The sequence below is a fragment of the Aquarana catesbeiana genome, linkage group LG04 (genome assembly GCF_042186555.1).
Source record: "Aquarana catesbeiana isolate 2022-GZ linkage group LG04, ASM4218655v1, whole genome shotgun sequence".
NCBI classification, from domain to species: Eukaryota; Metazoa; Chordata; class Amphibia; order Anura; family Ranidae; genus Aquarana; species Aquarana catesbeiana.
The window spans coordinates 292,981,504-293,006,899 of NC_133327.1; the positions used below are offsets into that span (position 1 = coordinate 292,981,504).

At 42.6% G+C, this 25,396-nt stretch overlaps 1 protein-coding gene across 1 annotated transcript in view; it reads right to left on the bottom strand.

Moving 5' to 3' along the window:
- LOC141140001 (uncharacterized) overlaps nt 1-25,396 on the bottom strand; it is a 407,741-nt gene that overhangs the window by 102,850 nt on the left and 279,495 nt on the right. The window contains exons 14-17 of the mRNA XM_073626689.1: nt 18,797-18,850; nt 18,606-18,659; nt 18,168-18,221; nt 2,942-2,995 (exon numbers count right to left, since the gene is read on the bottom strand). Of these exons, the coding sequence (XP_073482790.1) occupies nt 2,942-2,995; nt 18,168-18,221; nt 18,606-18,659; nt 18,797-18,850 (216 nt within the window). The remainder of the gene's footprint in view (nt 1-2,941; nt 2,996-18,167; nt 18,222-18,605; nt 18,660-18,796; nt 18,851-25,396) is intronic.

Sequence of the window (25,396 nt, forward strand, 5' to 3'; positions counted from 1 at the left end):
CAGAAGTAAATGGTGTTAAACTGGCAGTAATGCACAGAACTATATGGCATTAAACTGGCAGTAATGCATACAGAACTATATGGCATTAAACTGGCAGTAACGCACGCAAAACTATATGGCATTAAATTGGCAGTAACGCACACAGAACTATATGGCATTAAACTGCCAGTAACTCACACAGAACTATATGGTGTTAAACTGGCAGTAATGCACACAGAACTATATAGCATTAAACTGGCAGTAACGCACACATAACTATATGGCGTTAAACTGTCAGTAGCACACACAGAACGATATGCTGTTAAACTGGCAGTAACGCACGCAAAATTATAGGGTGTTTAACTGGCAGTAATGCACACAGCAGTAAATGGAATTAAAATGGCAGTAATGCACAAAAATATATGGCGTTAAACTGGCAGTAACGCACAAAACTATATGATGTTAAACTGGCAGTAACGCACATAGAAGTAAATGGCGTTAAACTGGCAGTAACGCAAGCAAATATATGGTGTTCAACCGTCACTACACTGATGCTATCTGAACTGTCCCTACTCTAGCTATACACTAATGTAAAGATTACTGACACGGTCTCACTACACTACACCGAAACTATATGAGCTGTCCCTAATCTACACTAATGTATGTATGAATGACACGGTCTCACTACACTACAGTGAAACTATCTGAGCTGTCCCTACTCTAGCTGCACATTATGCAAAGCTGAATGATGGTCCACCTCACTACATGCACACTATCCCTAGACTGACACTAAACTATTATTCTACACTGACTATTGAAGCAAAATAGCACAGTACAGCACACTAACAATCTAATAGCACTGAACAGAGCACTGTTCTATCTCTCTCCATGCCGAAATCACACTGAAAATGGGTGCCATCAAAAGAATACTTTTATAATGTGGGGCGGGAATGAGCCATGATTGGGTAAAGTCATGATGACAGTATCCAGTCATGACTCTGACAGTGCTCTGTGCCCTGATTGGCTGAAGCTTTCACTGCTTCAGCCAATCAGGGCTTGCAATGCACTGTTCAGCACCGCAATGCATTGCGGTCGGTTCAGGGGGAACAAATGGACGAATGACCCGTTTGATCGGCTGCTCGCCGAATGCCCGAACAACGAAAGTTTGGCCCGAACTTATGCTCGGGCCAAACCGTTCGCCCATGCCTACACCAGAGCTTCACAGGTTGCCACTGAAGTCCTCTACCACTCCTCCATGATGACATCTCGGAGCTGGTGGATGTTAGAGACCTTGCGCTTCTCCACCTTCCATTTGGGGATGCCCCACAGATGCTCAATAGGGTTTAGGTCTGGAGACATGCTTAGCCAGTCCATCACCTTTACCCTCAGCTTCTTTAGCAAGACAGTGGTCATCTTGGAGATGTGTTTGGGGTCATTATCACACTGGAATACTGCCCTGCGGTCCAGTGTCCAAAGGGAGGAGAACATGCTCTGCTTCAGTATGTCACAGTACATGTTGGCATTCATGGTTCACTTAATGAACTGTAGCTCCCCAGTGCCGGCAGCACTCATGCAGCCCCAGACCATGACACTCCCACCACCATGCTTGACTGTAGGCAAGACCCACTTGTCTTTTACTCCTCACCTGGTTGCCGCCACACATGCTTGACACCATCTGAACCAAATAAGTTTATCTTGGTCTCATCAGACCACAAGACATGGTTCCAGTAATCCATGTCCTTAGCCTGCTTGTCTTCAGCAAACTGTTTGCAGGCTTTCTTGTGCATCATCTTTAGAAGAGGCTTCCTTCTGGGACAACAGCCTTGCAGACTAATTTGATGCATATGGTCTGAGCACTGACAGGCTGAACCCCCAACCCATTCAACCTCTGCAACAATGTTGGTAGCACTCATACGTCTATTTCCCAAAGACAACCTCTGGATATGATACTGAGCATGTGCACTCAACTTCTTTGGTCGACCATGGCGAGGCCTGTTCTGAGTGGATTCGCCATCACTTACCTAGGCCATATTTTTACCAATACAAGGTATTTTTTACAGATTATGGGGGGAGATTTAATAGACCTGGAGCACACAGAATCTAGTGCAGCTGTGCATAGTAATCAACTTCTAACTTCAACTTGTTCAATTAAGCTTTGACAATAAAAGCTGGAAGCTGAATGGTTACTATGCATAGCTGCACCATATTTTGTGAGCTCCAGTTTTAGTAAATCTCCCCCATTGGATAAGTATGGCATTATACTAATTATCTCCAGCTGGGGCCATAAATGCTCATAGCATTAAAAACCATATCCACAAAACCTTTCCCCTGACTTTAAAATTAATTTATATAATTTCAGGAAAAACTATACTGTAGGAAAACTGAATAGAAATCCCTGACCTACAGACATAAAACACTGCATTAGACTCACAGGCAACAGGAATCAGAGGGCTCTGCTCATTGGAGTTTACAATCTAAAAGGAAGGGTCAAGTGCTAAAAAAAAGGTATCACCTGAGTACTATCCACCCCCAGCCACCTATGTGAATGTAGTCATAGACAGCAACTTGTGTAACTACAGAATGTATTTTGAAAGGTTTTCAGTGAAGGAGGTTAGAAAACCTGAGCGTTTATACTGAAACTCTCCTGAAAAATCCCGACAGAATGTTAATTGTGTACAATTATTCTACACAAAGTAACAATATATATGTATGTCCCTACCTTACAAACTACAAAATGTGGATATCTGACTTATCATCCTTGAATTTACTTTACTGCTCTCTATATTTGTACATAGTATGCTGACATTTTTCTAGCTTCTATTAAGTGCATAATAAATATGACAATTTTTTCCAAAATGTTATAATGCCCTATATGAATTATAAAAAAAGTGAAAGGTCATCTTTGAAGATTATACTAGATATGCAAAAAATTTTTTTAAATAATTTGAAAATAAAAGTTTACAGGCAATCCTCTGCGACCTTCCATTCCGGGTGGACCAGGCTTTCCTTCTTCTCCCTAGATAGATACAAAATATATTAGTTCAACATTATACAGCAAATAAGAAAAAAAAGCACTAAAAGAAACCTAATCTATTCTCCAACCAAAAAGATTTTCTAACCATGCAAAATGGAACTTCTGCAAACTAGAAATGTATTATAGATGTCTTCACATGTTTGCATTTGTATGAAGCAATGGTATTGTTCAAACAATGTTAATATATCATAACAATTGCTTCCTACCTCTTTTTCTTGGAGCTGCCATATATAGGGTTTAAGCACTAACCGATCTTTGCCAGAGCTACTGATAGTGGAGGTGGGTTTTGCTGTGCATTAGCTCCAGGTTGGGGCACTCAGAATTACCCCACCAGGAGGTGAGAAACCGGAGTCCGATAGCAGACATAGCATGTAGGAATCAAGCAGAAGTGCAATCAATAAACAAGCCAAAGGTCAGTAATGTGAACAGGCAAAAGATTTGTTCAAACACGCGAATACTGTTAAAGTCTATGGTACATGAACATAAATAATCAAAAGTGCTCATTTTAAAGGCTTATATGCAAGTTATTGTCATAAAAAGTGTTTGGGGACCTGGGTCCTGCCCCAGGGGATGTGTGTCAATGCAAAAAAAAGTTCTAAAAATGGCTGTTTTTTGGGGAGCAGTGATTTCAATAATGTGGCACATGTTTCCCGTGTTTACAACAGTCCCTGCACAAAATGACATTTCTAAAGGAAAAAAAGTAATTTAAGTACTCGCGGCTATAATGAATTGTCATTCCCGGCAATACACATAAAAGTCATTTGAAAAAATGGCATAGGATTCCCCCACAGTCCATTCCTAGGCCCTTTGGGTCTGGTATGAATATTAAAGGTAACCCTAAACCAACATTAAAAAAAAATTGCATGGGGGTCTCCCTAATTCCATACCAGGCCCTTCAGGTCTGGTATGGATATTAAGGGGAACCCCGCTTCAAAATTAAAAAAGAAAATGACATGGGGTCCCCCTCAAAATCCATACCAGACCTGATTTTAAGGGGAACCCCACGCCGAATTTTTTTTAAAAATGGCGTGGGGGTCCCCCTAAAAATCCATACCAGAACTTTATCCAAGCACACGACCTGGCAGGCTGCAGGAAAAGAGGTGGGATGAAAGAGCGCCCCCCCTCCTGAACTGTACCAGGCCACATGCCCTCAACATGGGGAGGGTGCTTTGGGGTAGCCCCCAAAGCACCCTCCCCATGTTGATGGGGACAAGGACCTCATCCCCACAACCCTTCCCCGGTGGTTGAGGGGGTCTGCAGGAGGGGGGCTTTTCAGAATCTGGAAGCCCCCTTTAACGAGGGGACCCCCAGATCCCAACCTCCCCCCCCATGTGAAATGGTAACCCTACCATTTCACAAAAAAAGTGTGAAAATGGTAAAAATTACATGACATGGTTTGGGACAAGTCCTTTATTAAAAAATAAAAAAATAAAAATGTCCGACAAAGTCTTCTTCTTCTTCTCTTGGACCGAAAAAGAAAAAAAACCTGCACGCCGCCACCGATCCGCCTCCATGGGAGGCACCCGAGTAATGACCGTCCTCTCAGGTGACAGTTCTTTTATAACTGAGGGCGGGGCCACACTGTGACATCCCTGGGTGACCATGCCCCCCTCTGACACACGGGGACATCCCTATGGCTTCCCCGTAACATCAGAGGGGGGCAGGGTCACCCGGTTATGTCACCGGGTGACCCTGCCCCCTCTGGCGCTACAGGGAAGCCATAGGGATGTCCCCGTGTGCCAGAGGGGGGCGGGGTCACCCGGCAATGTCACCGTGTGGCCCCACCCTCAGTTATAAAAGAACTTTTGAGGACATGTGGCCAGGTACAGTTCAGGAGGGGGCACTCTCTCTCCCCCCTCTTTTCCTGCAGCCTGCCAGGTTCAGATAAGGGTCTGGTATGGATTTTTGGGGGGACCCCCACACCATTTTTTTTTTAATTTTGGCATGGGGTTCCCCTTAAAATCCATACCAGACCTGAAGGGTCTGGTATGGATTTTGAGGGAGACCCCCACACCTTTTTTTTTAATTTTGGCGTGGGGTTCCCCTTAATATCCATACCAGACCTGAAGGGCCTGGTATGGAATTTTTGGGGACCCCCACACAATTTTTTTTTTTTTAATTTTGGTTTGGGGTTCCCCTTAATATTCATACCAGACCCAAAGGGCCTGGTAATGGACTGTGGGGGAATCCCATGCCATTTTTTTCAATGATTTTTATGTGTATTGCTGGGGCCGACAATTCATTATAGCCGCAAATACTTTTAAATGACTTTTTTCCTTTAGAAATGTCATTTTGTGCAGGGAATGTTGTAAAAATGGGAAACATGCGCCACTTTACAGGCATACTATAGACACCCCCAGGTATGATATTTAAAGGAATATTATACTTTTATTGTTTCACTTTAAGCATTATTAAAATCACTACTCCCGAAAAAACGTCCGTTTTTAAAACTTTTTTTTTCATTGATACATGTCCCCTGGGGCAGGACCCGGGTCCCCAAACACTTTATGACAATACCATGCATATAAGCCTTCTAAATTAAGCACTTTTGATTTCTCCCATAGACTTTTAAAGGGCATTCCACGGCTTTCGAATTTGCAGCGAACACCCCAAATTGTTCGCTATTTGGCGACTTACGTTCGACTCGAACATCGGGCTCACTCCTAGTAACAAGTGGTGGTGAAGATACGAATGGCAGCAGGGTAAAAGGAGCAAGATATTGGCTGGAGAGAGCACAATAATCTGGCAAACAGGGAGTGCAGAGACATGGCTAAAATTAAGAAGTTCATGGGAGGAGTTCAAGGTTCATCATAAACAAGGTACAAGACAAGATTATCCAAGGAATCAGACAGGGAGCTATCCAGCATCTCAGGTGGCACATTGAGAAAAGCTACAGCAAACACTGCAGAGGTTGCACTTTCAAATCCAGACCCTGCCACTCAGCGAAAGTTCATTTACATTGGTTATGTGGGAATTGCGCAACAAATATTAGTAGGCTAGTTTCTGTTCTGAATGAATGTTTTTCATTGATTTAAAATGGAAAATATTGCATTTGGCCACTAGTTGGCACTATGCTTTTCCTATGATACTTAACATCATTTAGTGGTCAATGTGATATTTTCCATTTTTAATAAATAAAAAACATTTCACCAGCACAGAAAAAGCCTACTAACATTTGTTTTCCACCTTATTCATACGGAATTAATGTACCTGCACTTTCATTGGGTGAATTATTGTGCTTTTTTTTTTTAATACACCCCTTAAACAGATTTGACTTTGACCAGATTTAATTTGACTTTTCATTGTTTTGGAACAGTAAATACATGGAATGGAAGTAGATGTAAACACTTACTGAATATAATTTAGTTTGCTAATGTACTGTGTATCAAAAATAATTGCTATTTGTTTAAAAAATACTTGGCTCTTCACAACCACTTCCTCTTGACATACACGCACTCCAGCAATAAATATATGGCATTTCAAAGGGTGCGTTTCTGATGGCAATACCATTAGACCATGACCCTGTTGAAATGGTCACGTACTTTTCACTGGAAGCCTGTTTAACAGGGTGAAAACACAGTAGCACAATTGAGTCATGGAGAGAATGTGGTCATCTTATAACAGGAGATGCCTGAAATCCTTCATTGCAAGGACCATGAGGTGTTATTTTAGTAAAAGTCACAACTTTAAAAATCTTGAAAATGACTTGTGAAATTGCATTAAAGTGTATAGGAAATTTTACTGAATTGGTTTATGTATATATTAATCTACTTGAGTTTTCTGTAGACAATTTTTACTAACTGTAGACAGGGCCCTAGGCAATAAGGGATATATGATTATTTACAATGCTCATCATGTCATTGACCTGCTTAGCAATATCAATGATCCAAGCCAAAAAAAAAAAAAAAAGAGAATAGGAAATACGTCAGTCAACTCAGCAGAACTGTATGTGGTAAGGAATGCCTAAAAAATCTGACTTGTTTCCATAAATCCAATTTTATGCTTATCTAAGGTATTTATTGCCCATTTGGTACATACATATATAAAACAAGAAACACGTGTCTTTAGTGACCTGCATTCAGAACATTTGGCAAACATTCTTAGATGAACTGTAAAAGTAAAAAAATAAATAAAATAGAGTAGGAGACAAAGTTACCATTACATAATTACATAATTGTCAATACCATTGTTTTAAAGTAATCATGATGCAGAATACTAATGTTACAACAAATAGACATTACAACAAAATGTTATTCTTATTAACTCAGCAAACTCTTATCATGGAAGAGCTAAAATAACATAGAGATAGCATAGTAATGTAAATGAGCTCTCTTAAATGTACAGTATGCGAACCAAACCATCCAGGGCCAACCACCAAGCCTCAGTAGACTGTCAAACTCTCTTGTAGATTCTCCAGTTGAGATTTTATACCAAGTATATATTCATATATGAATAGCTTTCATTCATATATGAGGCCCCAGGTAGTTCCTTCACAAAGTCTAAACAGTCTTCATGGGATAACTGTAAGGCTGTTAGATACCCAATGACCTCACAGAGATGTATCTCTAAACTCGACCTTGAATTATAAATAAAAAATCTTAATGTTGGGCCTTCAGCTATAGCTATGTGGGTTCAAAGCCTTGAACAATGACAGCCTGGAATAAAGCCAAATGTCTTAAGGGGTCAACGCATGGTGTCCAGCAATGTTGAGGGATAACTCACAGGTCAGTTATGGGAGTGGAAGGTTAATCCCCCGACACTGGTGAGCACCATCTATTGACCACTTAATCTATGAAAGAGTCCCATGAGGTCCTGATGGTTGGCCCTGGATGGTTAGGTTCACATACACCTACCAGGTGCCCAGTGGTGGCTGATGCTCAAAATTTTTTTTGGGGGGACGCAAACATACTGAAAAATTCTGAAAAAAAACATCAATTGCAGCCTCACTGTACCATCAATCACAGCCACTGTGCCCATCAATTGCCACCACTGTGCCATCAAATGCAGCCACTGTGCCCCAGTTGAAGACCTTTTAGTGTCGGATTTGCCCCAGTTGAAGATCTTTTAGTGTCGAAACGCATCGGGACAGCATTTCCTGTACCCCACATTGCTTTTATTCTTTTTTATATATTTTTGTGATAACTTTTATTGTGTCATTTGTTGATATATGACATATTTTCAATAAACCATCTGGTTTGACCTGCACAATCCGGAGTCCCCCTTCCCTTTTTTTCCACGTTTGCTTTTTGGAGTCCATGAGGAATTGTTTTGGGTGAAATCTATTTGGATCGCAGAGTGCCTGTGAAGTCCAGGGACCGGGAGTCGGGGACACCGCATCGGACCTGTCTGACCACCTCCTGTGTACAGCACCTGATCCAGCACCTGTTTGAACCACTGCCGTACGACACGGGGGTCCACCCCAGTCGGTAAAAGTCTTCATTCACTTACCTTTGAAGTGACTACAGACAATTGATTTTCCATCCCCATTGGTTTGGTGACACCATCACAGGAAGAGCTCTTCCCTTCACATCTATGTTGACTGTTGTTTTATGTTTGATTTATACATTTACTGTATAAACACAGTTATTTTTATTTTGTTTGTTTTTTACATATCACACTTGGTTTTATATGTACCACATTTAAGGTACATGCACTACTCTTTTTTAATGTGCATATTAGCGCCACACTGGTATTGTAATATTCACGCAGCCACTGTGTCCCATCAAATGCAGCCACTGTGCCCATCAATTGCCTCCACTGTGCCATCAAATGCAGCCACTGTGCCCATCAATTGCCGCCACTGTGCCCCATAAAACGCAGCCACTGTGCCATCAAACGTAGCCACTGTGCCATCTAGTGCAGCCACTGTGCCTATCAATTGCCAGCACTGTGCCCCATAAAATGCAGCCACTGTGCCATCCAACGCAGCCACTGTGCCCATCAATTGCCACCACTGTGCCCATCAATTACTCCCACTGTGCCCATCAATTGCTCCCACTGTGCCCATCAATTACCGCCACTGTGCCCATCAATTGCTCTCACTGCGCCCTATCAAATGCAGTCACTGTGCCATATCAAATTCTACCAGTGTGCCCACCGTCAGCCTGCCGTCTGCACTTACCTGTCACGGTGGGACAGCTCCTCGATATCTTCTCTTCCCGTCCTCTGCTATGATTGAACGCCTGGCGCCCAATCACAGCGCCTATTGTTTCAGCCAATCAGGTGATGGGTAACAGAGCTGAGCACCTGATTGGCGGAGAGGCGGTTTAATGTTAGGAAAGCGAATATTCATTTGCTTTTTTCCACACAGCTGAGTGACCTGTGAGCGCCCAGCATGGCGCTCACAGGTCACCTTTTTTGACGCCTATTAGATTACATGCATTGCGGGGGTGTTTTTTTGAAGCACCTGATTAGAGCCATAGGAACTAATAGGCTTCAAATAAGGTGGACTCATGGCGCAGAGCATCAGTCCACCCAGATGTGTTAGAAAAGCAAATGAATATTTGCTTTCTGACACTGAACCACCTCTCCAGGGCCGGTAAAAGGGGTGGGTGGGCGGGGCTTCTGCCCTGGGCGTAGTGTGGGTGGGGGGCGCTAGGTTGTGAGAAGAAAAATCTGTCCACAAAATGTAGCTGTGACACTTGTATGCCCCTGTTGCCTGCCTAAATCAATAATTATGTGCCCCTGCTTGCTGCTCTGCGGTCGCAAATACACCCCTTTCCAGGCTCCCTTCTTGAGTTCCTATGAGTCCTCCCCCCTAGATCCGAGCTGGTACAGTCCCAGCTAAAGTGCATGTGGGCGGAGTAGGAAGAGAAGCTCACACTGCAGCATCGATCTTTGGGTCCCGCCCAGCATACAGCAGAGCGCTCATCCAGAGCATAGTGGAGATGAGAAAATCACAGGTGACAGACTGGATCTTCTTCTACTGTGAGTCCAGACTAGGGTTGTCCCGATACCGATACTAGTATCGGTATCGGCACCGATACCGAGCATTTGCCCAAGTACTTGTACTCGGGCAAATGCTCCCGATGCTTCCCCGATACCTAAAAGTCAGCTGTGATCGGCGCATGGGGGAGATACAAGCTTCTCCCCCAGCGGCTTTCAGCTGCTTTAGTGACACAGCGGTGATTGGTCACCGCTGACTGTCACTGCATTATCCTCCATGCCCCCTCCTTTTCTGTCCCCCTCCGCTGTCCCCTCCGTGCCTTTCCGCTGTCCCCCTCCGTTCTTCTCTCCTCCTCTGTGCCTCTCCGCTGTCCCCCTCCGTTCTTCTCTCCTCCTCCGTGCCTCTCCGCTGTCCCCCTCCGTTCTTCTCTCCTCCTCTGTGCCTCTCCGCTGTCCCCCTCCGTTCTTCTCTCCTCCTCTGTGCCTCTCCGCTGTCCCCCTCCGTTCTTCTCTCCTCCTCTGTGCCTCTCCGCTGTCCCCTCCGTTCTTCTCTCCTCCTCTGTGCCTCTCCGCTGTCCCCCTCCGTTTTTCTCTCCTTTTCTGTCCCCCTCCGCTGTCCCCTCCGTTCCTCTTTCCTCCTCTGTGCCTCTCCGCTGTCCCCTCCATTCCCCCCTCCTTCTCTGTCCCCCTCCGTTCTCCCCCTCCGTTCTCCCCCTCCGTTCCGCCGTCCTCCTCCTCCTTCCTTTGGGAATAGACAGAGTCAGCTGACTCTGTCCATTCACATAACTGAAACATTGTAATCTCTTGTGATTACTATGTGTCAGTTTATGAATGGAGAGGAGCCGCTGTCTTCTCTCCATTCATTCTCAGTGCAGAGAAAGGGACTGGGGAATCTCTATCCTCTGTCTCTTTCTCTGTCTCAAGGGGGAGATATCTCACCAAAGCCCCCCAACAGGGCTGATTAAAAAAAAAACAAAAAAAACAAAAAACACATATTGCAATAAAGAATAAAAAAAAAAATTATTGTAAAAAATAAAAATTGTAAATTTAAAAAAAAAAACAAAACAAAACACACACACACACATACACCGTTCACCACCCCCCCACCCCACCCCCCCCCAAAAAAAAAAAAAAAGCACTGTTAAAAAAAAAAAACACTGTCACATGACATAAAAAAAAAGTATCGGTATTCGGTATCGGCGAGTACTTGAAAAAAAGTATCGGTACTTGTACTCGGTCCTGAAAAAGTGGTATCGGGACAACCCTAGTCCTGACTGCTCTGCATTCCACACTGTGATATAAACCTGCTCTGTACTTTTCACTGCAGGTTTATTGAAAGTGAAAGTAAAATTCTACTCACAGGTTAGGATTTAGTGTGACTGTTTAGGTGCTACATATATGTAATCCACATTATATCTTCTAAAAAGAATGTTTTTTTAATAAGATATATTGTGTGTGTGGATTACATATATGTAGCACCTGAAATGTCACACTAATTCTTAATCTATTGAAGAATATAAGCATACACAGTAAGGGATGTGATTTCTTATCCCAGCCCAACTCCAAGAAAGTCCACTCTTGCAGTGTGGGGGAGGGGGGGAGAAAGGGGGTATAGTCTTTTTTTACCTACCTGATTCTATGCTTAAGCCAGCTCTAGTGCTCTCCCCCTCCCTAGACACAATCACATCTACAGGAAGATTAACCCTGTATGGTCCAAAGTGGAGGCTGGAGTGTGACCACTGTCACTACAGGGGACCTGTAACAGCACTGTAGGGAGCAGCAAAGGACAAGGTAAAACTGGGTACACTCATCAGAATTCATCTGGTTCAGTGGGGTGGGGGGGGCTGAATTTTGATCGGCGTGTAACCCTCTCTGTTGGGCAGAAACCAATTGTTATATCCGCTTCTCCAAACGGCTGCTGTGCTGATCAGTGTATTCTGATTCTGCTGTCAGAATACAATGTCCCAGTAAGGGGGAATTCCCCCATCCACCCCATTTGTGTGGATGGAGGAATCTGTCGGCCACGTGCTCTCGATATAGCAATGTGCACAAGAGCCGTTGCTCTCTAGTGAACTGTTTGTTTATAGTGCACTTTATAGTACTTTGCACGGTGTTTGATTTGCAGCACTGGGAGTTTGGTAGTAACTCCAACACCAAATTGTGTGCAAATGAACCATAAGAATTTGACTAGAGTTATTTGAATATTATTTGGGAGTTATTCACATTATATGTTATAGTATTTAATTTTTTTTATTATTTACAGCCCCAGAAGTGTGGTCCTAACTCCCTCACAAAATGTTTTTGCAGCACAGGGAATTTGGTCCCACATACATGTGCTGTGTAATTGAATATTTATGAGTTGTTTGCATTATATGTTTTGGTATTCTACTTACAGCACCGGGGGTCTGGGATTCGCCCCTTCACAATTTTGTTTGCAGCACTGGTATTTTGGTTCCATATTCATGTGATATATATCATTCACTTGGTCATATTTGATAATGACACATACTATAAATTTGATATAATTTATAGGGGTACTGCTATGCACTAGGGTGTATATACTCCTGGTCTCTGCACTCTACTGCTCTTGACTCCTGCACATTGTATATTACTGTACATACACCTTACCTCTGCAGTCTGTATATTTTCCTCTCCTGACTCCTGCACATTGTACATTATCTTTGCTCCTGATTTTTGTGCTTTGTAATTTATCCAATCCTGACCTCTGCACTCTATATGTAGTTATGATCAGGTATGTGTAAGATAATTGGTTGGGGGGGCAGCTCGACATGTTCGCCCTGGGCGCTGTGTGACCTTGTCCCAGCACTGCACCTCTCCGCCAATCAGGTAGCGCGGGTCTGATACCTGTCACCTAATTGGCTGAAGGCACAGATGTCCCTATTGGATGCCTAGCAGTGCCATTTGCTGGGCATATGATGGGCACAAGTGGCGGCATTTGATGGGCATAATGGCTGCAATTGATGGCACGGTGGCTGCATTTTATGGCACAGTGGCTGCATTTGATGGGCACAATGGCTGCAATTGATGGCACAGTGGCTGCATTTGATGGGCACAATGGCTGCAATTGATGGGCTAAAGTGGCAGCATTTGATGAGCATAATGACTGCAATTCATGGCACAGTGGCTGCATTTGATAGCACAGTGGCAGAATTTGATAGACACAATGGCTGCAATTGATGGCACAGTGGCTGCATTTGATGGCACAGCGGCAGCATTTGATGGGCACAATGGCTGCAATTGATGGTACAGTGGCTGCATTTGATGGGCACAATGAGGCTCCAATTGATGTTTTTTTTTCAGTATTTTTCAGTTTGTTTGCGCCCCCCCAAAATTTTGAGCATCAGCCGCCACTGGCTTCAACTGTAGAGGTCTTGTACTGTGCAGGTGGCCACCATTTAGAATAAACAATAGGATGCTTTCAGGATCTTTGAAGCATCATGGTAGCAATCAGCAGGTAATTTAAGAAAATGGATCAACAATATTAATTTAAACAGGCAGAGCCTGTCAATTAAAAATAATAGGATAAGATATAGGTACATCCTGCTAGATGTTGACTAATAGACCAGACAAGCAGGCTGACAAAAACTATTTTCCCAGTGCAATATCTTAACAGCAAAGCCTGATGTATTGATGATAATGTAGAAACTTTTGATGATATTCACTTAGTTAATAATAAGTGAATAAAGGGGAACTGTGTTACCTTTAACCAGGGCTGCTGTTAGAAATCACAGGGCACCATATAGCCTAATTGACAGGTTCCTCCCCCACCAAAAAAAATATATTTAATGACATTTTTGCTAAAATGCCATGGCACGTTTTGCAGCCATGGCAGAAATTATACCATTGTCGGATAAGACCCATTCGAGTGAAATGTGCTGCTCTGCAAACGCCCCGCAAACATTTGCAAAGTAATATGCCTGTCAGAGACTCTCTGCAGAGTGATCCAAATGCTGACTGCTCTTCAGACAGCAAAGTGCATATGAACAAGGCCTTAATTTTTTGTTCTAATTATTTTGTAGAATTTTAATTTGTTTTACTTTTTTTAAATTTTCTTTTATTTCTTTTTACATTTTTTAACTGCCCTGATGGAGGTACATAATTCAAAGACGCCGCTTTCCCGACTAGCCATCATAACATAAGAATCAAGGTCGGTTTCAGCCTGCATGCCTCCACCAAAAGGCCATGGCAGCTGATGCATTTCACCCCAGAGCAAACGCATCAGGGGGAATGGCCTTTTGGTGGAGACATGCAGGCTAAAGTTAATCTTGATTCTTATGTTATGGTGGTTAGTTGGGAGAGGGGCATCATCTTCATTTGATGCATGCATCTTTCTGGAAGGGCATTTTGGCCTGCACCCCTCTTCCTGTGGATCTTGGGAGTGTAATTTCTGGCTTGGAACAGCACTTAAAGTCTAGCACCCTGTTGGGGAGCTCTGGTAAAATATCAGGGGTCTTAACAGACCCCTGATGTCTTAAATTTTTAAAGGAGAAAGGGACTGAAAGAAAGGGACTTTCTCTGTGGCCCCAGCTGCACAAATGAATGCATAGTGCTCAAAGGCTCCCGGTTCATTCACAAACTGAAGCATAGTAAACTGTGTTTTCTATGCTTCAGTGATGAATTGACACTGAAGCAATCAGTACCAATCAGTACCTGCGATGCAGCCAGAGGGAGAAAGTCAGCAGTGCTGCAGGGGGAGGCACAAGAGTCACAAAGCATTAAAGCTAGCTGTCCTGCTTGACAAGTACCTGGGCCCCCTTTTTGAACTGATGAGGCCTGGGCCCGGTACAAGAGGGCTGGCTGTACTGCCTTATCAGTGGCCCCGCAACAACCTAGTCATTTCCAATGTATCTTTAGATGTGAACACAGCTTCACCCTAATAAAAAAGTTAAGTAAATATTCATTATCCTAACAAGATATTTTCTAATCTTAGTAAATGAACCCAACTGTCCCAGTTTGTATATATGAATAAGTCAAGAAGAATCAATAGAAAAATGCATTTTAAAAGATTGTTACGTTTGAACGTGAGTATTGGACTGTCTCAATTCACATAAAAATTAGAAACCCTAACATACACTCCCCACAATTAAAATGAACTTTAAATAGAAAAATATTTTGCAATCCACATGTCCAAGTACATATTTCATTCAGAAAGAGATAGCAAATGTTTAAAAATCTTCTTTAGCCAAGGTTCACACTGACTGCGGGTTAGAAATTGTGCGAGTTCAGCTGAATGATTACAAACCCGCATGGTAGTCCGACTTTGGGAGCGATTTCAGAAACATCTGTACAGGTTCCTGCATAGATGTCTATTGAAATCTCCCCCGAAGTCACCAAAAGTAGTGCAGGAACTACTTTTGGGAATTGGTGTGGCACAATAGCTGCCGATTTGGTATGCGATTTGACATGTCAAATCGCATGCCAAATCGCCCCAATATGAACGTGGGCTTATGGATAATTTGTTCAAATCCTATTTTGCCTGTTTCTCATTCACAGATCAACCAACATTTTATTTTTAAATTTACAAAAAAAATGTACACTCATAGCTTAATTTATGCTCATTACTACAAGGGGGCAGCACACAGTCAACTACTAGGGATGAGCTTGATAAGTTCAACTCAAACATTGGGTGTTCACTCATTCGCAGAAGAGCGAACATTCTGGGGTGTCTGCAGAATGCCCCGTAATGCACTGCGAGATCGCAGTGCATTGCTGTATGATCTGCATGCTTTGGCCAATCACAGCGCCCTCTGCTAAGAGAGCCATAATTGGCCAAAGGCCTTTGGCCAAACATGGCCAAACATGGCTCAGGGGGACTAAGACCACGCCCCACACTATATAAGGCTGCTTATATGGCAGCCCTGTATAGTGTTGTTGGTGTGGACAGAGAGATAGCTTGATTTAGATTAAGCAGGCAGGTTATTCGGTTAGTGGCAGTGTATTGATACATATATACATTCAGTCTAGTATATATATATATATATATATATATATATTTATATATATAGCGCTGGTAGATCTAAATTTAGTGAATTGCTCGTTAGGGGGAGTTAGATTTGCCTCTGTTCCAGCTTGGCTGATGTTGTGTGTGATTCCACACTGAGCCAGTGGGTGTCGTTGTTACCATTGGCTGGTGTTGGAAGGGCAATGTGTCAAAGCGCATGGGTGCTCCTCTGTCCCGGAGACAACTCGGTGGAGGTGGTCCTCCGAGGTGCATTCTGGGAGAGGGTATTTATGGGACAGACGCCATGTTTTTGGGTTCGTTTTCAGCCACCTGCTGGCCCTCCTGGCTGACAGGTATGCGTTAGAGTGCTATCTCGCGGTCCTCCATTCCGGAGGCCCGCATCGCTGCGGCGCAGGGGTGGGCCCAGAAGTCTGTCTGGGGCCTACCACAGCTGCCGAGGAATGGTCCTGAGCTGTCTATCCAGAGTGAAGAAGCTGGACAACCGAGAAGATCCCAGGGGAGGACCCCTCATGGAAGGATCATGCAGAGTGCTGGTCTAGAGAGGGCCTGGTGACTCGGTTGGAGGAAGTATCCTAAAGTAGTTCTACAGCATAGTACTGCCGGTTTGGCTTAGAGGTCCAAGTACTGTGTCTGACGTTCACCGCTAAACCAATACATCCTGTGGCAGAGGATCGTACGGGTTTATTTCAATCAAGTCTGTGGCAGAGACTTTTGTTCGTGCTACGTACTGGCTGCTAGGCAGGTGAGAGAGGCCTATCCAGGTGAGCAAAGATTGTGTCCCAGAAGGGCATTGCATCTGATTACAATATTCAACTTTAAAGGATGTTCTCAAGAATCCTAAAGAAAGGTATTTAAGCTTCCCTGCAGCTTCCCTCCTGCCTCTTTCCTGCTACTTCCTTCATTACTTGGTTCAATAAAGCATTGAAAACATACTCAAGTGTTGGTGCCTACATCGTCCAGAGGTAAACTCAACGGAACCCTAGACCCGGTGCTGATGAAACAGAGGTGTCGAGAGTGAAGGTAACAAGCCCGCTTAAACCAGCAGCTCCACCGAGAGTTAGTGATATATATATATATATATATATATATATATATATATATATATATGCCCCAGACGACGTCAACGTGTGACGAAACGCGCGTGCTGACGGGTACGGGTGTCTTACTAGACGGCCGGCTGATTCGCTTTTAATCATTTGAAACATTTTAAGTGACATTCATTTCATTTAATAAATATGTCCATCAGTATTACGCTATGGTGATCTTTTCTCATTCTGGGAACATCTGAATGCCATCATTTTCTGACCGTATTTACGATCTATGATTGGGGAGTGTGGCAGTCTGTGCCTTACATGCTGACCATCCTGAGGGGCTTTGCCTGGATTTCGCCCTCCATTGTTAAAGGCCCTGGCCGGGTATAGGTCGCAAGCCATTCTGAGCTTGCTGTCTGATAAGCGAGCATTCTGTGTGGTTTTTCACTGGTGGTGCGGTGGAGGATGAAATTTAAGAAGTGAACTACATGCACATTCTGTTTATTCAGGCACAGCATATTTTTCAAAGACGGACAATTATTCATCCATTTTTCTAGTTTTCATTATTTCTATTTGCACATTGTTCAATTATTGGTGTGTGATTTTTATTTTAGTGGTTCTTTAGCGCTGCTACCTCTTGCTTCACCTTGTGGGTTGGTTTGGTGTCATTCATTCAACCTATATATCAGTTTTTGGTATAGTTGGTATTTAAATGGTTTACAAGCATGAAACATAAAAAAAAAAAATATTAAAAATAAACTGCCATTATTAGTTGTTAAACAATAAAAGTAATACCAATTGACCCTCAATAGAGATATTGACATTTTAAACCCAAAAGTATACAGGCTAACAGAAATGAGATCTACTCATGAGAGCGGTTATACTTTTCATCATTTTAGTTGTAGGGTCACACTAAACCAGAGCAGCACCATATGCCAATCAGATCCTACACCCATGCTCTCCTAATAACATATCTGTGGGCCATATTAGCGATAAAAGAAACATGCTGGAAAAATTGCCACTGTTTTACGTGGCTCTGTCCCATTTTGCTACTATCATGAATATGGCCCAAAGGTATGTTACCAGAGGCATGATTTTAAGATTTGAGGAGAGACATGATTTTAAGATTTGATCGGCATAGGGTGTTACTATGATGTAGTGTGATTGAATAGTGTCTTTTTATATAAAGGTGAACCAATCGTTTAAGTTTAAGATTTTCCTAAAACTTTTTTTTTTCTTTTTTAAGTTTCATCACCTTTTCACCAGGATATCCAGGTATACCATCCTTCCCATGTACGCCCGGTTCTCCCTGTCAAAATAGTTAAAGCCAGGATTATGAAAAAAGCTGCAACTTTTTATGGCAGAAATAGTTATCAGCAATTACTCCATTACTTCATTACTAGCAATTACTTAAGCCAAGTTCACATCCACTTCTGTTCACTGTGGACTTTTTTAATATGCTATCCTCCCTAAAAATTCTATTATGGCACATCAAATATATCAGCGGGTATTTCCATATCTAGAGAGCCTCAAACGTGCAGGTCCCTATCCATGCCTATACCAACTTGTATGCTTTTTGATAATAGGCTGGTGCTTTAATTAGAAGTTCTAAACACCACTCTAATCTTGAATAGGTGGATTGGATTGCTCACCTCTAAACAACAATATAATAATATTATAGAAATATGCTTACAGGTCTTCCGGGCTTTCCAGGTGATCCAGAAATTCCCTTCTCGCCTTTTGACCCCTTAAAATCCAAAATAGGTATTAATTCTTAATTTGCTGATTCTCTGCTGTATATTTGGGATAGCAAGGAAATTGCATGCTTTGTTATATCTGTTATTTAATTTCACATTCAAATACATTTCAAATATTTATACCTACCTTTTTTCCATCTAGTCCTGCAATTCCGTTGTCTCCTTTCAGTCCACGCTCGCCCTATTATAATGTGCAAAAAACAAACATGTACTACATCAGCTAGAACCTGAGTTTATTGATGCTAAAAGCTTGTGTAACCAATTTAGGACATCACCTGGGCTTTTTAATGAGGAAGATAAAATCATATAAAATACAGTTAACTATATTCAACTGGCAATGGTTAGTTACTGTACATTAAAACTTGACTTGTTCTGTAATATTGTTGATGTTTCACTGCTTATCCAAGCTGCTTCTTCAGTTGATCCCTGGACTTTTAACGAATATCAAATCTCTGTGTCTTTCAAGCTCGGCAGCAATACACTGACACCGAAGCGTGTACATACAAAAACACAAAAAGTTACCTGGTATATTATTATACACTTTAGTGAGGAATGCAATGACCTGTACGTCGGGGAAACAAAACAGCCCCTCAACAAATGGTTGGCCTAACATAGGACAAACTTTGTAGATCATATTGGATATGATGACAGCAGACTCAGAGCTGTCACTCCAGTGATATTGCATACTAATATGGGTGATGATGGCGCAAAAAACACAGTTAAAAGTACATGCAACATAAAGGAAATACAGTCCAATATAGCTAAAAGTCCAAATGAATGTCCATAAAAGACTAGGTACCAACTGCAGCTGTCCCCTGAGTAAGCCAGCTCTGTAATGTATTTAGGGCAAAAAGAAAAAATAAAGAAGGGAAGCGCCATATAAGTGCAGTAATTACCGCTACTATATTAAAGGTTGCTTTTTTTACTGCACTTAGATGGCGTTTCTTTCTTTTTCCCTAAACTCAACCCCTCCCAATACAACCCCCCCAATCTCCTCACGGGGCCCCCCAACTCACATGATACTACAGGGTCCCTTCTGCATAACCCTTGTCCTGACCCTGAGTGGAGGAGTTTTGCAAGCATAGAGAGTGTTTAGACGCTCCTAGAAGAGAAGTGGGCAATGATGTGTAAGGATGGAGAGGACTATGCTGGGGAAAAGACCACACTGACGTAGTTCGATTTGCTAGCAAGTTTACAGGCATATTGAAGTCACCAAAAAGTTGTTTATGCAACAGAAGTCGAGACCTTGAAATATTTCCCAGATCTCAAGGAACTCTGCTAAAACCAATTAATTTTGGGTCAGTGGGAAAATGCCCCTTTACATTGGTGGTCAGTTGGAAAAATGTCTCCCTAACACAGATGGTCTGAATGCCACCCTTACAGACAGCAAAGAAGATCCCTGGTGTCATGCCGCTGGCTCTGCCATATGGCATAGGCCCTGGAACTATACAAACATGATCAAATTACAAGTCAGTTAACCACAGCTCAAGGAACCCCTAGCATCATCTGGAGGAACCCTGGGATTCCACAGAACCCTAATTAAGAATAGCTGATTAAAAATGACTGCGTTTCCTATGTGCATAAAAATGCTGGTGCTATGTTCTTGATACTCATTAAAACTGAAGAAGTGGCTTTAATAAAATGCCAAACATCTTTAACATTACACAACAAGTCTAGTTGAATGCGACTAACCATTACTAGCTATATCATGACCTGGTATAGTGGGACCCTTCACAGACCTGTCTATATTCAGCTTACTAAATTATCTTTTTGTTCAGTGAAATCTGATCATAAATGTGGGTTACTGTACTTTTTACACACGTACTGTGGAGTGTACATTTAATGATTAAATTGCAAACCATATAGGGATGGATCCTTTATGAATCGGTGCTGAAGCACCTCACAGAAGGCACCATATGCAGCGTAATATGTTGCCAGCACACCTTATCATTTAGAATGCTGCTTTGTGACGTTATGTTTTATTGTGTACCACTAAACTTTCTTATTACTTCATGACACAAATAACCATCATTCTAAAGGATAATATGTGCTGGCAACATATTATAGTGCATAATGATTTTATACAGGTCAACCCATAACAATACTTCTACATGTACAGTGGATATAAAAAGTCTACACACCCCTGTTAAAATAGACAGGAAAACCCCGCTCTACAAAATCTCCTCCCCCGTCTGGTGCAGGTGCTGGCTCAGTATGCAAGTGGCATACAAAGAAAAACTGAATCTGGATGACGGCACTCCAACGATAATATCTTTATTGGTAAAAATCCATACAGCAAACGATGAAATAGATCGCTAACATGTTTCACACCGTAACTACTGGTGCTTACTCATAGCTAAATCTTTAAACAAATAACAATGGTTTATATATACATGCCAATACATACAAAGTGGGCTTGATTGAAAAATTGAACAATTGAAAGATTGACAAATTAACAGACTCCTGTTACAAATCTCAACTTAACTCTGATTAACACTGTGATAGATCTACTGCATTGGTAGGCAACCTTTTAGTTTCATTAGTTTTTATTGATTATGAAAATAAACATTTGACAGATGACATCATAAAATAGCATTTATAGCGTAGACTTTACACATGAGATTTACAGCATATACTATATATATATTACTACATGTAAATAATGTGGTATGTTATCAGCTGGATGCTACTGTGATGTTCTGAATGTTTATAACTTTATTGAGCTTAAACTAAAATGGAGAGTAATGAGAAAGCATAGATATGCTCTTAACAGACTTAACTTGAAAAGAAATGCGAAAATAAAGGAGAATAAAAGGGAAATAGTATAGTTACACAGTTCAATTAGTTCAAAATGTATCATGGTCATTATCATTTTATTGCTTGTTTTGACCTTTATCACTTGGTTGGTACCAATCGGTCCAATGTTGCCATCGGGAACTCACACTAAGATAGTTACCCTGGGCTGCTGCGAACATTAGCTCATAGGGGGCATGTGTATTAATTGTCTCCACTACTTCTTTTATTGAGGGTGGTCTTGTGTCCTTCCAGTGTCTCATTATTAACACTCTGGCGCTAAGTAGAATGTAGGTTACAATGGTTCTTGCAGCTACTGGTATGTGGTCTATGCTTAAGGATAAGATGGCCATGCTTGCAGAGAGAGGGACTTGTATCCCTACGATGTTTGAGATTAGTCTAAAGATTTTGGACCAAAAGGTATGTAATGCTGGACATGTCCACACTATATGATGCAATGTGCCAGTACATCCGCAGTTCCTCCAACAAAGTGAGGAAGTACAAGAGTCAGATAGGCAACCTTTTTAGCGCAGTGTGCCGAAAAATATTTTCAAAGAAATTGAGCATGCCGATTTTATAACAAAAAGAATGTCCACTTCACACTCTCAATTATGAAAATTATTTTTTATAAAGTAAATTCTGTAAACTACTTGAGTGGTAGTGAGAAATTAACATCCTGCACTCATGAATCAGATCATCCCCAATTCCTGCAACTCCATACTTCAGATCACTGTCCCCCTTGCAAATCTGTTTCACCACTGTACCCTCTTGCTCATCTGTCCCACCACTGCAACCCCCTGCACATCTGCCCCACCACTGTAACCCCCTGCACATCTGCCCCACCACTGTAACCCCCTGCACATCTGCCCCACCACTGAAACCCCCTGCACATCTGTCCCACCACTGTACCACCCTGCACATCTGCCCCACCTCTGTACCCCCTGCTCATCTGTCCCACCACTGTAACCCCCTGAACTTCTATCCCACCACTGTAACCCCCTGCTCATCTGCCCCACCAATGTTCCCCCTTTCTCATCTACTCCACCACTGTACCTCCCTGTACATCTGCCCCACCGCCATACCCCCATGCTTTTCTGTCTCACCACTGAACCCTGTTCTCATCTGTCCTAACACTGAACTTATCTGCTCATCTGCCCACCACTGTAACCCCCTTTATCATCTGCCCCACCACTGTACCTCCTGCACATCTGTCCCACCTCTGTTCCCCCTGCTCATTTGTCCCACAAATGTACCTCCTTTCTCCTCTGCCCTGCCACTGTACTCCCTGTACATCTGTCCCACCTCTGTACCCCCCTGCTCTTCTGCCCAACCACTGTAACCCCCTGCTCATCTGACCCACCAATGCACCTCCTTTCTCATCTGCCCCAACATTGAACCCCCCTGCTCATCTTTGCTACCACTGTAACCCCCTTCTCATCTGGCCCAACACTGAACCCCCCTGCTCATCTGTCCCACCACTGTAACCCCATGCCCATCTGCCCAATCACTGTACCCCCCTGCTTTTCTGTCCCACCACTAAACCCCCTTCTCATCCCTCCCACTACTGTACCTCCTGCATATCTGCCCCACCACTGTACCCCCTTGCTCTTCTGTCCCACCACTGTAACTCCGCCGCTCATCTGCCCCATCAATGTACCCCTTTTCTCTTCTGCCCCACCACTGTACCTCCCTGCACATCTGCTCCACTGACATATCCCCATGCTCTTCTGTCTCACTACTGAATCACCTTCTCATCTGTCCTAACACTGAACCCATGTGCTCACCTGCCCCACCACTGTAACAGGATTTCTCATCTGCCCCATCAATGTACCTCCTGCACATCTGTCGCACCTCTGTACCCCCTGCTCTTCTGCCCCACCTCTGTATCCTCCTGCTCATCTGCTCCACCGCTGTACTCTCTTCTCATCTATGATATGCTTGATATGCAGAGGGGTGAAAGGAAGCAGAGATGAGACATATCTACCTGTCCTGGCACACTCATCCTGCTGATCCACCTCTCGCATTCAAACCACGTGCTTGTATGTGATGTATGTGATGTCACATACAAGCATCTGGAATGGATTTGCAATGATGTGCTCAGGTCAGGGGTACTTTCTGAAAGCAGTGGGCCTGTGTGCAGGATAATAAGTTGCAGAGAAAAAGTGTGGCGCTCTGCACTGCAGCAAAAGTTGTGTGTGATTTTCATTGACCTGAATACTGGCTGTGGCTTAAAGGTACACAGAGTGCAGGGGTTCAGTAGTAAGTGACGCAAAGGTTCAGGAATAATTTCAACAAAGTTCCTAGAAGCTCAACAGTAATTCCACAAACTGTCACCTGATTGTGGTTTTCTCAATTACAGTGAAATCCCTTCTTTCTGAGATTGGTAGTGGCAACCAAGCGAGTCATCTTCCTCCAGATGGTGGATGGGGCTAGCAGGACTGTGACTGGCTTTAGCAGTGGCCAATGACAGTCCTCTTCCTCTTGGAAACAGGGACTGCCCCCCCCCAGCAGAACTGCACCCAATCTCTTCCCCATTACAAAAGCTGACAATCGCAGCTACAGCAAAGTTAGAGAACCAAACAATGTTCTCCATCGTTTACAATGTGTGTGGGCACAGTGCCTCCCCCTCAGTGCAGGTGCGGCGTGGGAAATTATGAAATTGGAATGCATTAGTGTCTCACTGACACTTTCCTGCACTGGTCTGCTGATGGGGAGGGAGTCGAGTGCTGGCAAAAGAGGCTTCGAGTACCGTTTGCGACACCAGTGCCGGGGGTTGCCTACCCCTGATCTACTGAGATAGATCTGCCGAAACCAAGGTCTTCAAGGATATCATAATGATTTCTTTTGTTGATACAATTTAGACAAAAAAACCCAGATTATTACTTAAATGTGTACATTCCAGGACGTTTGGAATTGCCTTTGAAGGAATATATACTTAGGCATCTAAAAACATAAATGAGAAGTAAAACCATCAAAAAACAGATCACATACATTGACATATGTACATAAATCCATTGATGTTGGAGGAAAAATAACTTTTGTAGGAATCTCTGCAGGAAATGGTATCAACATCAAAAAACGTATGAATAAATGTGTATATCTGTGATGTAATATCTCATACATTAAGAAGCCATTTTTTAAAAACACCAAAATTCCTCCAGCAAGAAAAGGAACACTAATTAACCCATTGTTGAATATAAAGAGTCTCCCGTAGAATTACCATTTTTTTATTATCATTATTATTTGCCTTCTAAGCTTGAATACGTTAAATTATTTGGTTACATGAGGGAGCAAAAGTATATATATATATATATATATATATATATATATATATATATAGAGGCATACCCCACTTTTAAGTACACAATGGGGTTTAATTACTAAAGCTGGAAAGTGCAAAATCAGGCTCACATCTGCATAGAAATCAATAAGCTTCTAACCCCAGCTTGTTCAATTAAGCTTTGGTAATAAAACCTAGAAGCTCATTGGTTTCTATGCAGAAGTGAGCCTGATTTTGCACTTTCCAGCTTTAGTAAATAAACCTCATTGTGTACTTAAAAGTGGGGTATGCCTGTATATATGTATGTGGAGACATGAGAGGAGGAAAAGGAAGGAAAGGATATAAATGTGATGGAAAAAGAATACCAGCATAGAATATGGTGTATATTGTGTGGATTCTATGTATATACATATATGTACATGCAGTGATATAGAAAGCCACTAACACTAACAAAAGTATAAATAGAATCATGAAAATCGATCGCTGATGTCTTAAAGCGATTGTTTGTGTCATCTTTGGGGCTTTGTTAGAAAACGCACCCATGTAAATACCCAAAAGGGTCCATTTGGGGGATGTTTTACTCATAATAATGAGTGACATCCCACTCAAAATTCATACCTGTCAGTATTCTAGTGTTGAGGAAGAAGATCCAGT